The sequence below is a fragment of the Pseudophryne corroboree genome, chromosome 6, assembly GCF_028390025.1.
Source record: "Pseudophryne corroboree isolate aPseCor3 chromosome 6, aPseCor3.hap2, whole genome shotgun sequence".
In the NCBI taxonomy this organism is placed as follows: Eukaryota; Metazoa; Chordata; class Amphibia; order Anura; family Myobatrachidae; genus Pseudophryne; species Pseudophryne corroboree.
This window is the reverse complement of record NC_086449.1, coordinates 59,432,435-59,447,138: the sequence shown is the minus strand read 5'-3', so window position 1 is coordinate 59,447,138 and position 14,704 is coordinate 59,432,435. Positions and strand designations below refer to the sequence as shown.

The 14,704-nt window shown below is 47.7% G+C and overlaps 1 protein-coding gene across 1 annotated transcript in view; it reads left to right on the top strand.

Moving 5' to 3' along the window:
* LOC134936128 (complement C3-like) overlaps positions 1–14,704 on the top strand; it is a 613,812-nt gene that overhangs the window by 22,420 nt on the left and 576,688 nt on the right. The window contains exon 2 of the mRNA XM_063931045.1: positions 709–895. Coding sequence (XP_063787115.1) covers positions 709–895 — 187 coding nt within the window. The remainder of the gene's footprint in view (positions 1–708; positions 896–14,704) is intronic.

The window sequence follows — 14,704 nt, the reverse complement described above, 5'->3', positions numbered from 1 at the left end:
TGGAATTAGTTTGCCACAAGCATTGCAGAGTTTATGGAAAGCAGGACATTAGTGGCATTTATGGGAATGGCGACCGCCGCAACTTACACAGCATGTTTGTTGCTGCATATGTTACCGGGGGTCACAATTTTGCACGGGCCGGGCATTGCGTTCGCATCGATGTGAATACCTCTGCCTGATTGACCGGCAGAAGCGTTCACAGGGTGGTCGGAGATGGCGATGGAGTGTTGCGGGGGCATGGCGCCAAAAACGGGGGCAGGTCCTGGCCATTATCGGGGAGGCCGCATGACATCACACGCGTCCGCTGCGACGGGTAAGATGCACATGCTGCGTCTGCCTTCACACCATTGTGTCCAGGCAGGGGGCATCACTTATTTTGCAGGGACAGCGATTGCGATCGCATTGCTGGTGGGCATTAGAATGCTGGACGGTCTTGCCCGGTGTTGGTCGGCCCCCAGCATGCGAGCGTCCGCAGCTGAAATTAGCAAAACTGCAACTGAGGCTGAATAGGGTCCATAGTGCAAAAGGAACTGTATAAAACACAGTGGTCACTTCCGTATGACATCACCACTGCGTCCACCTCTCAGTCAGGCCCTAGGAGTACAATGGTAGCAAAAAATGTCTCTGTAATCTTTATATCAGAATGTTCTTCATGTTGAATTACAAATATTATTTGCTACATTATCCTGATCTATTCTCTCCTTACAGATGCTCCCTGATCGCGTCCAATTTGCTGCGTATGGACAGCGAAGAGACCTTCATACTGGACGGTCTCGGCTCTGCGTTTGATGCTAATATTCGTATCCAAGATTTCCCCAGGAGGAGTGTCACTTTAGCTGAGGGAACAGTCTCTGTCAATAAGAATAATGGATTTCTGGGACAAGTTACACTGACGGTAAGGTTCTACATCAGGAATTCCCAACCTCGGTCCTCAAGGCACAGTGCAGGTTTTAGTGATATCCAGGCTGCGGTACTAACATCCATAACTGAGGTACCAATTAAGTGACCTGTGCAGGGATATCACTAAAACCTGGACTGTCAGTGTACCTTGAGGACTGGGGTTGGGAATGCCTGTTCTACATAATGGCCCTCATTCCGAGTTGTTCGCTAGTTATTTTTCTTCGCTTCGGTGCGATTTTCCGCAAACTGTGCATGCGCAATGTTCGCACTGCGGCTGCGCCAAGTAAATTTGCTAAGTAGTTTGGTATTTTACTCACGGCATTACGAGGTTTTTTCTTCATTCTGCTGATCGGAGTGTGGTTGACAGGAAGTGGGTGTTTCTGGGCGGAAACTGGACGTTTTATGGGAGTTTGTGAAAAAACGCTGGCGTTTTCGGGAAAAACGTGGGAGTGGCTGGAGAAACGGGGGAGTGGCTTGGCGAACGCTGGGTGTGTTTGTGACGTCAAACCAGGAACGAAAACGACTGAACTGATCGCACTTGCAGAGTAAGGCTCGAGCTACTCAGAAACTGCAAAGAAATTTATTTTCGCTATTTTGCGAATCTTTCGATCGCTATTCTGCTAAGCTAAGATTCACTCTCAGAGGGCGGCGGCTTAGCGTGTGCAATACTGCTAAAAGCAGCTAGCGAGCGAACAACTCGGAATGAGGGCCATTATGTTAAGGATTATGTGAAAATGTGTAAATGCACAAAGGTGTCAAGGAGCAAAGTGATCCATAAATACAGTCACTGCAGGCGAAAAAAGAAGATTAAATACTCGGGTAGATATTATGAAATGTTGTTGGAAATAATGTTCCCATAGAGATTAGTTATTATTTATAAGGAACTGTGAAATATGGCATTACATTTTGTTTGCACTGATGTCATAATATCCTGAATATAACAGTTTTATATCCCTTTTCCACATGCATGTTTCTCCCTCACTGTAGGTTAAAGTTTACCTAGGCTACTATACAGTATGTAGGTTGTCTTGAGAAAGCCTGAATGGTGAACCATCAGGAGGCGATCAGCAGCCGTTGTCCATGTTCTAACTTTATATCAATATAGTGTTATTGTTACTTCTATATCCTAATACACATGTTGTGACATTTACCAGTAGCTGTACAGCCGCAGTAAACCGAGTGGCCTTAGAGCACTAGATTGACGCTGGCAGGAATTAGGCACTGACACAGTGCGGTGCGCCCGTTATATAAGTGGACAGAAAAAAAGACGACAGCCCCTATAGTTGGTGGCCTGTATTACAAGCACCAGCACATGGTGGTCAGTCGTAAGTGCTTTATATTAATGCAGCACATATCATAGATGTGGGTTAACAACAGCGGCAGTAACCACTACAGGTACGGAGAATAATAAAATATAACCTTATAGCGTCTGATAATTGATACTGCACACACTGCCCAACTTATTACCTAACCACGCTGCATATCAGTGGGGAAATAGTTATTAATCATACAGGGCCGAAACTAGGTGGTAATTTGCTGCCCCCCCCCAAAAAAAAAAAAAAAGACAACAATAACATGCAAACAAACACTGTCAGACTAAAATAAACAAATTATCGAAACATTTTTAAAATAGGGATACTATTGGACAATATTCCCCTATGTGCCCCAAATACCCTAAGCGTCATATGCCCCCCAGCAGCATGTTCCACTACATGCCCCCCTGTGTCCCCCCATACATTGCACTATATCACTGCACTACATTCCCATATCCACTGCACTGCATCAATATACTACATCCCCTACACGCTACACTTACAGCATACCTCCCAACTTTGTCCTGGCCCAAGGAGGGACACACACGCAAAGCCGTGCGCGCTCCCAAAAAGGGGCGTGGTCTGTGCAAAGGGGGCGTGGCTTTGCGGGAGGGCCGCAATCACAAGCCACGCCCCCATTTCCGTCACTGAGGGGCATGCCCAGCGCTCTCCTCCTGTCTCCACTGAATAGACGCTGCTCTGCTAAGCAGGGCGGCGAGAGACAGAGCCTCCCAACTGCCCCCCCCCCCCCCACTGCGGGACACTGCGGCCCGCGGGTGGGACAGCGGGACAGTCACCAAAAAACGGGACTGTCCCTCGAAAATCGGGACAGTTGGGAGGTATGCTTACAGCGTGTCCTCTCAGTGGTGTGTAGGCGGCAGCTTGTTATCTGTTGGTGCTGGGCATACAACCGGGATCATAGCCTGCTTAAAAACACAGCACCAACAGCTCGCTTCAATAGCTTGCACAGTTCACCGCACGCTAGTTGCAGCACTGCATGGCAAAGAAGAGAGTTTAAGACACTAGCCGGCATAGGAGAGATCCCAGGTACTGGAGCTCACCCACACAGCGTCAGAGCCAGCTGTGGACAGACAGGTGTGTCAGAGACACTGCCCCGGGAGACGTTTGCTGTCTCACTGGAGCAGCAGAGCCCTGCTGGTAAAAAAAACAAAACCCCTGTTTCTCTGTAACCCGGGGCGCATGCCCCCTTAGCCCCACCCTAGTTACGGCCCAGAATCATACATAGAACTATATGGACCTGTGCTGTGTTTGGACAAAATATAATGTCCATACGATAATATAGGGCACATTAGAATCTGGTTAGAAAACCTCTATTATGAACTGTGAAATAATAACCACTATATTTGCAGTGCTCTAATAATATATACAGCTACTAATTGGGAACTGGTTACTAATATTACATTTAGGAGATTTAGGGAACACCAATCATGTACACTAGTTGTGATTGGAGACATACTGTAACATTATAGAAATCCTAGAGAGGCTGGTTTATGATAATTACGCTTGAGCTAGATTAACCAACTTCCAACCGGATGATTTGAGTTCATACTATAACAATGGCAAATAAAGTAGCATTTGTAGCATCTGCCTGGACATTTTGGCAATAGGTACATTATTTGATACTAATCTCCTCTCTAGATGAAATGCTATTCTACTAATCTTCTTGGTCACAGTAGAGGAATATATAGCATAACAGTATATGATCAGCAATGAGCAAAGCAGCTGTTATAAATTATATATTGAAATAGAACAATATATAGAGACAACGGCTATTTTTGTAAAGTATATATTTTAATACACTGATCATTTAATTTCTATTCACTGCTTTCTGTTTTTAATAGACTGATACATATTTAATACAGAGCCTGAGTGTAAGAGCCAGATCTCTGACCCCCCCCGCCCAGAAACCCCTCCAAAAACCAGCAAAGTACCTAAAAACCCACCCCCCAAAAAAACCCTCCCCCGCTGCCATATTACTAAGCAGCTCCCCCCAGACACACCACCACGGTCACATTTGCATCCACACTGCAGTGCAGCTATACCCCAGGCAGACAACCCCCATCCTATCCCGCACCCACATTAATGAGCAGCTAACCCCCGCGGGCAACCAACCCCCACAGCCACATAGATAATGGGGGATCTCCAGGCAAACAACCACTCCACAGCCTCCAATCCCTCTTACCCTGTGGCCACATCACTAACCCTCTGAAGCCAGAAATCCCTGGCCATGCATAGACCCTCTTATTGGAGATTTCTATGCAGCCGGAGTTTGGAGACAGCAGTCAGTGCAGGCCAGGATGGACACTCAGCACATGCAATCCTCTGCAAGAAATGGCCGCCATAATACAGGCACGCCTCCAAAAATCTCCACTGGGGCTGTTGGGACTGAAGAGGATCTGCTGCCTCACAAATTTGGTAGCCAGGCAGCAAAATCTAGGGGCCATGGCTACCTGTCCCCTGGGATTTGTCGAGCCCTGTTTTAATACATACCAATAAAGTATATATCTTTTTATTATGATAAATTTGGTCCCAGAGCACCCTTGAGACTACTTACCTTTCTTCTTTCTATTGTAATGTACTGTATGCATACTTTGAGAAGTGGGTAGCACCGCACAGCAGCCTTGAGATCATACTGTACATGGGGGAAGACACCTTGTAAATTGAAGCAATATTGAGTAGAGGACCACTGAAGATATTACTACTTGTGACGGTGATATTGGTAAGGGATCTACCTCTGTTTTGAATCAGTAATATACAATATAACTGTGTTAGGGGAGTCGGGACTCTAATGTTCAGTGCAACCCTGGATAAGTAACTGTTTATATTGTTATTGTATATTCTGTGTGGGGATTTGTGGGTGGGATATAACAAGACTGGTAAAATGCTTAGTGCTGTACATCAGCTCCATATGCTTCTTTCTATGTTGTACAGATCTAGGCTCAGATTGGCCTAGCCAAGATTGTGAGGAGAGATACTGCTAAAGGTTCCTCACACTCAGGGGTCTATGCACTAAGCCTTGGAGAGAGAAATAAAGTGGACGGAGATAAAGTACAAGCCAATCAGCTCCCAACTGTCATGTTACAGGCTGTTTTTGAAAAATGACAGTTAGGATATATGAGAGGGAGCATGGGTGCCAGTGAGGCAGTAAAAGCCTTGCTTAACCTATGTGAAGAAAACCTGTGCCCGGAGTGCTTCATGTCAGTGAGGCTATTATGGCCTCTGCAGAACCACCAATCATTCCTGAGGATTGGAGGGAAGTAGCCAGAGCCGTAACTAGACTTTTTGGTGCCCTGTGCCAATTAGAGAATTGGTGCCCTCTCCCCCATTTTTCCAATAGGGACATAAGGCGCATGCCTCGTGGTGAAGGGGCATGACAAGATTGATCCCAGAGAAAGCCCATGCTATGACGCCCCTCCCCACATTTTATAAAATAATCAGCATTGCAGTTGAGCAGATCTATGTAGAGTGCAGCCACACATCCAATCTCTTGCAGCCACACACTACATAGATCTGCTCAGCTGCAATGCTGATCATTATTTCACAAAGTACAAGGTAAGCTTCGAATAGTTTGAATTCTTTAGTTTAATATTATCTACCTTCTTTCTCTAACGTCCTAGTGGATACTGGGGAATGTACTTTAGTACCGTGGGGTATAGATCAGGTCCATTGGAGCCTAGCACTTTAAGAATTAATTAATGTGTGCTGGCTCCTCCCCTCTATGCCCGTCCTACCAGACTTAGTATAGAAAATGTGCCCAAGGAGCCGGGTGCATTTTTCTGGAGCTCCAAAGTTTTTCTTCAGAATTAGATTTTTTTTTTCAGGCAGCACTGGTTGGCAACGAGGGACTTAGGAGGTGGTGGTGGGGGGAGGGGACCGAACCAACTATATATAGAGTTAATGTTTTGCATCCCCGCTGACAGGACACTAAGCTCCTGAGTTGCTGTTTCTCACACTCCCAGAGTGTGAGCACACACCGGCAGCATGCCGCCACCCCTAACAGATGCCGAAGACAGATGCGGTGCAGTGAGTGTTACACTGGGGTCCCGGTTAGCGGGTCTCCAGTGACAATGGTGGCATAAGGGCGCGGCGGTCATGGGCCACGAGCTGCGGTGCCCGCCGCGGACCCACATTGGCTGAGAAAACAGAGGGTTGTTCTCTCTGTTTTTTTCTTACATTACCGTTGCATTTTACACACAGTACAAGCCAGTATAATTGATAGGGACCGCGTGCCATTGACGGGGTGGGGCTTCCCGGAGAGTGGGACCAGCGGCTGGAAGGCGCCATTTCCTGATGCTGCTGCTGCGGCTACTACAGGCTGCATGCTGACGCTGCTCCTCCACAGAGGCCACTGAACCAACACTGTACTGATACCAGGGTGTCTAGTAGAAGATGGGAGCACATACAGGGCTGCCAAGAGAAATCCTGGGCCCCCGATACAACAACTTCCTGGGCCCCCACGTCCCCCCTGGTGGAAGTGTGACCACAGCATGCTGGGGGCATAGCCACACCTCTTCTGGGGCGTGTCTAGCACATGAGAAGCACCCACTCACAAGAGCAAGGCATGCCTCCCAGCCTGGGCAGTAGAGAGCCTGGCTGGGCCCAGGTACTTTTCAGGGGGCATGGCCTAATCACAGGAGGTACGGCCATTAACCCTTAGGAAAAAAGTACAGATCTATTTCTTAAGCACTTCCCTGGCCACACTGCAGCCCAGCACACAGCAGCATGTGCTGGGCTGAGAAGAAAAGCTGCAGTTGCTGCTTCCAGGTAAGGGGGGCACAGGACCAGGGCCCCCACTGGGCCCCTTCATTAGAACTGGGCCCAGGTAATTTGTACCCTCCCCCCCTCTCTCGGCGCCACTGAGCACATATATATATATATATATATATATATACACACAGCAGTTGCACCGCTGTCTGCTTTGAAAACAAATTATATATATATATTAGAGATGAGCGGGTTCGGTTCCTCGGAATCCGAACCCCCCCGAACTTCACCCATTTTACACGGGTACGAGGCATACTCGGATCCTCCCGCCTTGCTCGGTTAACCCGAGCGCGCCTGAACGTCATCATCCCGCTGTCGGATTCTCGCGAGATTCGTATTCTATATAAGGAGCCGCGCGTCGCCGCCATTTTCAATCGTGCATTGGAGATGATAGGGAGAGAACGTGTGCAGCGTTCTCTCAGTTGTGTTCAGTGTGCTGCAAATATCTGTGCTCAGTGTGCTGCAAATAACTGTGCTCAGTGTGCTTGCAAATATCTGTGCTCAGTGTGCTTGCAAATATCTGTGCTCAGTGTGCTGCAAATATCTACGTTCTCAGCCTGAAAAACGCTCCATATCTGTGCTCAGTGTGCTGCAAATATCTGTGCTCAGTGTGCTGCAAATATCTGTGCTCAGTGTGCTTTATTGTGGGGACTGGGGACCACCAGTATTATATAGTAGGAGGACAGTGCAGAGTTTTGCTGACCAGTGACCACCAGTATTATACGTTCTCAGCCTGAAAAACGCTCCATATTTGTGCTGCATTGTAGTATATAGTAGGAGGACAGTGCAGAATTTTGCTGACCAGTGACCACCAGTATTATATCAGTACGGTACAGTAGTCCACTGCTCTACCTACCTCTGTGTCGTCAAGTATACTATCCATCCATACCTGTGGTGCATTTTAGTTGTTGTGCGCAGTAGTAGGAGGACAGTGCATAATTTTGCTGACCACCAGTATATAATATATAGCAGTAAGGTACAGTAGTCCACTGCTCTATACCTACCTCTGTGTCGTCAAGTATACTATCCATCCATACCGGTGGTGCATTTTAGTTGTTGTGCGCAGTAGTAGGAGGACAGTGCATAATTTTGCTGACCACCAGTATATAATATATAGCAGTACGGTACAGTAGTCCACTGCTCTACCTACCTCTGTGTCGTCAAGTATACTATCCATCCATACCTGTGGTGCATTATAGTTGTTGTGCGCAGTAGTAGGAGGACAGTGCATAATTTTGCTGACCACCAGTATATAATATATAGCAGTACGGTACAGTAATCCTCTGCTATACCTACCTCTGTGTCGTCAAGTATACTATCCATCCATACCTGTGGTGCATTTTAATTGTTGTGCGCAGTAGTAGGAGGAAAGTGCATAATTTTGCTGACCACCAGTATATAATGAGCGGATTCGGTTGTACTCGGTTTTACTCGGTTCTCAAAACCGAATCTTATTGGCTCACTGATGTCACGTGTTTTGGATAGCCAATAAGATTCGGTTTTGAGAACAGAGTAAAACCGAGTAAAACCGAATCCGCTCATCACATTACTGGCATATAATTCCACACATTAAAAAATGGAGAACAAAAATGTGGAGGGTAAAATAGGGAAAGATCAAGATCCACTTCCACCTCATGCTGAAGCTGCTGCCACTAGTCATGGCCGAGACGATGAAATGCCATCAACGTCGTCTGCCAAGGCCGATGCCCAATGTCATAGTAGAGAGCATGTAAAATCCAAAAAACAAAAGTTCAGTAAAATGACCCAAAAATCTAAATTAAAAGCGTCTGAGGAGAAGCGTAAACTTGCCAATATGCCATTTACGACACGGAGTGGCAAGGAACGGCTGAGGCCCTCTCCTATGTTCCTCATGACTACTGGGTCAGCTTCACATGCTCCTGCAAACCACACCACCAACTCCCTCAGTGTCAATTTCCTCCTTAGACAGGAACGCCAATAGTCCTGCAGGCCATGCCACTGTCAAGTCTGACGAGTCCTCTCCTGCCTGGGATTCCTCCGATGCATCCTTGAGTGTAACGCCTACTGCTGCTGGCGCTGCTGTTGTTGCTGCTGGGAGTCGATCGTCATCCCAGAGGGGAAGTCGGAAGACCACTTGTACTACTTCCAGTAAGCAATTGACTGTCCAACAGTCCTTTGCAAGGAAGATGAAATATCACAGCAGTCATCCTGCTGCAAAGCAGATAACTCAGGGCTTGGCAGCCTGGGCAGTGTTAAACGTGTTTCCCGTATCCACCGTTAATTCACAGGAAACTAGAGATTTGCTTGAGGTACTGTGTCCCCGGTACCAAATACCATCTAGGTTCCATTTCTCTAGGCAGACGATACCGAGAATGTACACAGACGTCAGAAAAAGAGTCACCAGTGTCCTAAAAAATGCAGTTGTACCCAATGTCCACTTAACCACGGACATGTGGACAAGTGGAGCAGGGCAGACTAAGGACTATATGACTGTGACAGCCCACTGGGTAGATGTATGGCCTCCCGCAGCAAGAAAAGCAGCAGCGGCACCAGTAGCAGCATCTCGCAAACGCCAACTCATTCCTAGGCAGTCTACGCTTTGTATCACCGCTTTCCAGAATAGGCACACAGCTGACAACCTCTTACGGAACATCATCGCTGAATGGCTTACCCCAATTGGACTCTCCTGGGGATTTGTGACATCGGACAACGCCACCAATATTGTGCGTGCATTACGTGTGGGCAAATTCCAGCACGTCCCATGTTTTGCACATACATTGAATTTGATGGTGCAGAATTATTTAAAAAATGACAGGGGCGTGCAAGAGATGCTGTCGGTGGCCCGAAGAATTGCGGGCCACTTTCGGCATTCAGCCACCACGCGCCGAAGACTGGAGCACCAGCACACTCTCCTGAACCTGCCCCGCCATCATCTGAAGCAAGAGTTGGTAACGAGGTGGAATTCAACCCTCTATATGCTTCAGAGGATGGAGGAGCAGCAAAAGGCCATTCAAGCCTATACAGCTACCTACGATATAGACAAAGGAGAAGGAATGCACCTGACTCAAGCGCAGTGGAGAATGATTTCAACGTTGTGCAAGGTTCTGCAACCTTTTCAACTTGCCACACGTGAAGTCAGTTCAGACACTGCCAGCCTGAGTCAGGTCATTCCCCTCATCAGGCTTTTGCAGAAGAAGCTGGAGAGATTGAAGGAGGAGCTAAAACAGAGCGATTCCGCTAGGCATGTGGGACTTGTGGATGGAGCCCTTAATTCGCTTAACCAGGATTCACGGGTGGTCAATCTGTTGAAATCAGAGCACTACATTTTGGCCACCGTGCTCGATCCTAGATTTAAAACCTACGTTGGATCTCTCTTTCCGGCAGACACAAGTCTGCAGAGGTTCAAAGACCTGCTGGTGAGAAAATTGTCAAGTCAAGCGGAACGTGACCCGTCAACAGCTCCTCCTTCACATTATCCCGCAACAGGGGCTGCGAGGAAAAGGCTAAGAATTCCGAGCCCACCCGCTGGCGGTGATGCAGGGCAGTCTGGAGCGAGTGCTGACATCTGGTCCGGACTGAAGGACCTGCCAACGATTACTGACATGTCGTCTACTGTCACTGCATATGATTCTGTCACCATTGAAAGAATGGTGGAGGATTATATGAGTGACCGCATCCAAGTAGGCATGTCAGACAGTCCGTACGTATACTGGCAGGAAAAAGAGGCAATTTGGAGGCCCTTGCACAAACTGGCTTTATTTTACCTAAGTTGCCCCCCCCCCCCCTCCAGTGTGTACTCCGAAAGAGTGTTTAGTGCAGCCGCTCACCTTGTCAGCAATCGGCGTACAAGGTTACTTCCAGAAAATGTGGAGAAGATGATGTTCATCAAAATGAATTATAATCAATTCCTCCGTGGAGACATTCACCAGCAACTGCCTCCAGAAAGTACACAGGGACCTGAGATGGTGGATTCCAGTGGGGACGAATTAATAATCTGTGAGGAGGGGGATGTACACAGTGAAAGGGGTGAGGAATCGGACGATGAGGAGGAGGTGGACATCTTGCCTCTCTAGAGCCAGTTTGTGCAAGAAGAGATTGATTGCTTCTTTTTTGGTGGGGGCCCAAACCAACCAGTCATTTCAGTCACAGTCGTGTGGCAGACCCTGTCGCTGAAATGATGGGTTTGTTAAAGTGTGCATGTCCTGTTTATACAACATAAGGGTGGGTGGGAGGGCCCAAGGACAATTCCATCTTGCACCTCTTTTTTTCTTTAATTTATCTTTGCATCATGTGTTGTTTGGGGACTATTTTTTGAAGTGCCATCCTGTCTGACACTGCAGTGCCACTCCTAGATGGGCCAGGTGTTTGTGTCGGCCACTTGGGTTGCTTAGCTTAGCCATCCAGCGACCTTGGTGCACCTTTTTTTTTCTTTGCATCATGTGCTTTTTGGGGACTATTTTTTGAAGTGCCATCCTGACTGACACTGCAGTGCCACTCCTAGATGGGCCAGATGTTTGTGTCGGCCACTTGGGTCGCTTAGCTTAGTCATTCAGCGACCTCGGTGCAAATTTTAGGACTAAAAATAATATTGTGAGTTGTGAGGTGTTCAGAATAGACTGGAAATGAGTGGAAATTATGGTTATTGAGGTTAAGAATACTATGGGATCAAAATTACCCCCAAATTCTATAATTTAAGCTGTTTTTGAGGGTTTTTTGTAAACAAACACCCGAATCCAAAACACACCCGAATCCGACAAAAAAAATTCAGGGAGGTTTTGCCAAAACGCGTCCGAATCCAAAACACGGCCGCGGAACCGAATCCAAAACCAAAACACAAAACCCGAAAAATGTCCGGTGCACATCACTATACACTGCTCAAAAAAAAAAAGGGAACACTAAAATAACACATCCTAGATCTGAATGAATGAAATATTCTTATTAAGTACTTTGTTCTTTACATAGTTGAATGTGCTGACAACAAAATCACACAAAAATTATCAATGGAAATCAATTTTATTAACTCATGGAGGTCTAGATTTGGAGTCACACTCAAAATTAAAGTGGAAAAACACACTACAGGCTGATCCAACTTTGATGTAATGTCCTTAAAACAAGTCAAAATGAGGCTCAGTAGTGTGTGGCCTCCACGTGCCTGTATGACCTCCCTACAACCCACACAAGTGGCTCAGGCAGTGCAGCTCATCCAGGATGGCACATCAATGCGAGCTGTGGCAAGAAGGTTTGCTGTGTTTGTCAGCGTAGTGTCCAGAGCATGGAGGTGCTACCAGGAGACAGGCCAGTACATCAGGAGATGTGAAGGAGGCCGTAGGAGGGCAACAACCCAGCAGCAGGACCACTACCTCCGCCTTTGTGCAAGGAGGAACAGGAGGAGCACTGCCAGAGCCCTGCAAAATGACCTCCAGCAAGCCACAAATGTGCATGTGCCTACTCAAACGATCAGAAACAAACTCCATGAGGGTGGTATGAGGGCCCGACGTCCACAGGTGGGGGTTGTGCTTACAGCCCAACACCGTGCAGGACGTTTGGCATTTGCCAGAGAACACCAAGATTGGCAAATTCGCCACTGGCGCCCTGTGCTCTTCACAGATGAAAGCAGGTTCTCACTGAGCACATGTGACAGATGTGACCGAGTCTGGAGACGCCAAGGAGAACGTTCTGCTCCCTGCAATATCCTCCAGCATGACCGGTTTGGCAGTTGGTCAGTAATGGTGTGTGGTGGCACTTCTTTGGGGGGCCGCACAGCCCTCCATGTGCTCGCCAGAGGTAGCCTGACTGCCATTAGGTACCGAGATAAGATCCTTTGACCCCTTGTGAGACCATATGCTGGTGCGGTTGTCCCTGGGTTCCTCCTAATGCAAGACAATGCTAGACCTCATGTGGCTGGAGTGTGTCAGCAGTTCCTGCAAGATGAAGGCATTGATGCTATGGACTGGCCCGCCCGTTCCCCAGACCTGAATCCAACTGAGCACATCTGGGACATCATGTCTCGCTCCATCCACCAACCATCCACCACGTTCCACCACAGACTGTCCAGGAGTTGGCGGATGCTTTAGTCCAGGTCTGGGAGGAGATCCCTCAGGAGACCATCCTACACCTCATCAGGAGCATACCCAGGCGTTATAGGGAGGTCATACAGGCACGTGGAGGCCACACACACTACTAAGCCTCATTTTGACTTGTTTTAAGGACATTACATCAAAGTTGGATCAGCCTGTAGTGTGTTTTCCCACTTTCATTTTGAGTGTGACTCCAAATCCAGACCTCCATGGGTTAATAAATTTGATTTTCATTGATAATTTCTCTTACGTCCTAGAGGATGCTGGGGACTCCGTAAGGACCATGGGGATAGACGGGCTCCGCAGGAGACATGGGCACTTTAAGAAAGACTTTAGGTATCGGTGTGCACTGGCTCCTCCCTCTATGCCCCTCCTCCAGACCTCAGTTTACTACTGTGCCCAGAGGAGACTGGGTGCATTACAGGGAGCTCTCCTGAGTTTCCTGTCAGAAAGTATATTTGTTAGGTTTTTTATTGTCAGGGAGCCTGCTGGCAACAGACTCCCTGCATCGAGGGACTGAGGAGAGAGAAGCAGACCTACTTCTGTGAGTTTCAAGGCTCTGCTTCTTAGGCTACTGGACACCATTAGCTCCAGAGGGATCGGTACGCAGGTCTCACCCTCGCCGTCCATCCCAGAGCCGCGCCGCCGTCCTCCTCACAGAGCCAGAAGGTAGAAGCCGGGTGAGTATGAGAAGAAAAGAAGACTTCAGAGGCGGCAGAAGACTTCATGATCTTCACTGAGGTAACGCACAGCGGTGAAGCTGTGCGCCATTGCTCCCATACACCTCACACACGGCAGTCACTGTAAGGGTGCAGGGCGGGCGCCCTGGGCAGCATATAAACCTCTCTCTGGCAAAAATATGTATATATACAGCTGGGCACTGTATATATAAAGAGCCCCCGCCAGTTTTTAGTATATTTGAGCGGGACAGAAGCCCGCCGCCGAGGGGGCGGGGCTTCTCCCTCACCACTCACTAGCGCCATTTTCTCCACAGCACAGCGCTGAGAGGAAGCTCCATGGACTCTCCCCTGCTTAATCCACGGTGAAAGAGGGTTTTGAAGAAGGGGGGGGGGGGCACATAATTTGGCGCATTTATATATGTACAAACAGCGCTACTGGGTAAACATATATTTATATATTGTTTTTTCCTGGGTCATATAGCGCTGGGTGTGTGCTGGCATACTCTCTCTCTCTGTCTCTCCAAAGGGCCTTGTGGGGGAACTGTTAAATCTGTTACTTATATTTCAATAAGAGTATTTAATGTAACCAGGACACAGGGAGCGTTGCATGCTTCTTTACTGGAGAAGAACAGGAAACTAAAGAACACAGAAATAGATTCATACACCAACTAATACAAATACAAAATAAGATCCGTTGTAACCTTCCACCAGAACACATATACAGCAATGGGAACTATATACACCACATTCCTCCCAACTTAGATAAACGCAGACATGAAAATGTTAGCACTAAGCAATGTATATGTTACCCCAGAAGGCTACAAATAAAGCCTTTGAGGTGCCTTACGAACTCTGTCTGGATACCGATGTTTAACTCCCAGAGTGACTGGCTGCTTCACAGAAATCACACTAGAAGGTTCAGGATCAGTGGTTACTAAGGGAACCTCATGCTCAGGTGACTCCATAACAG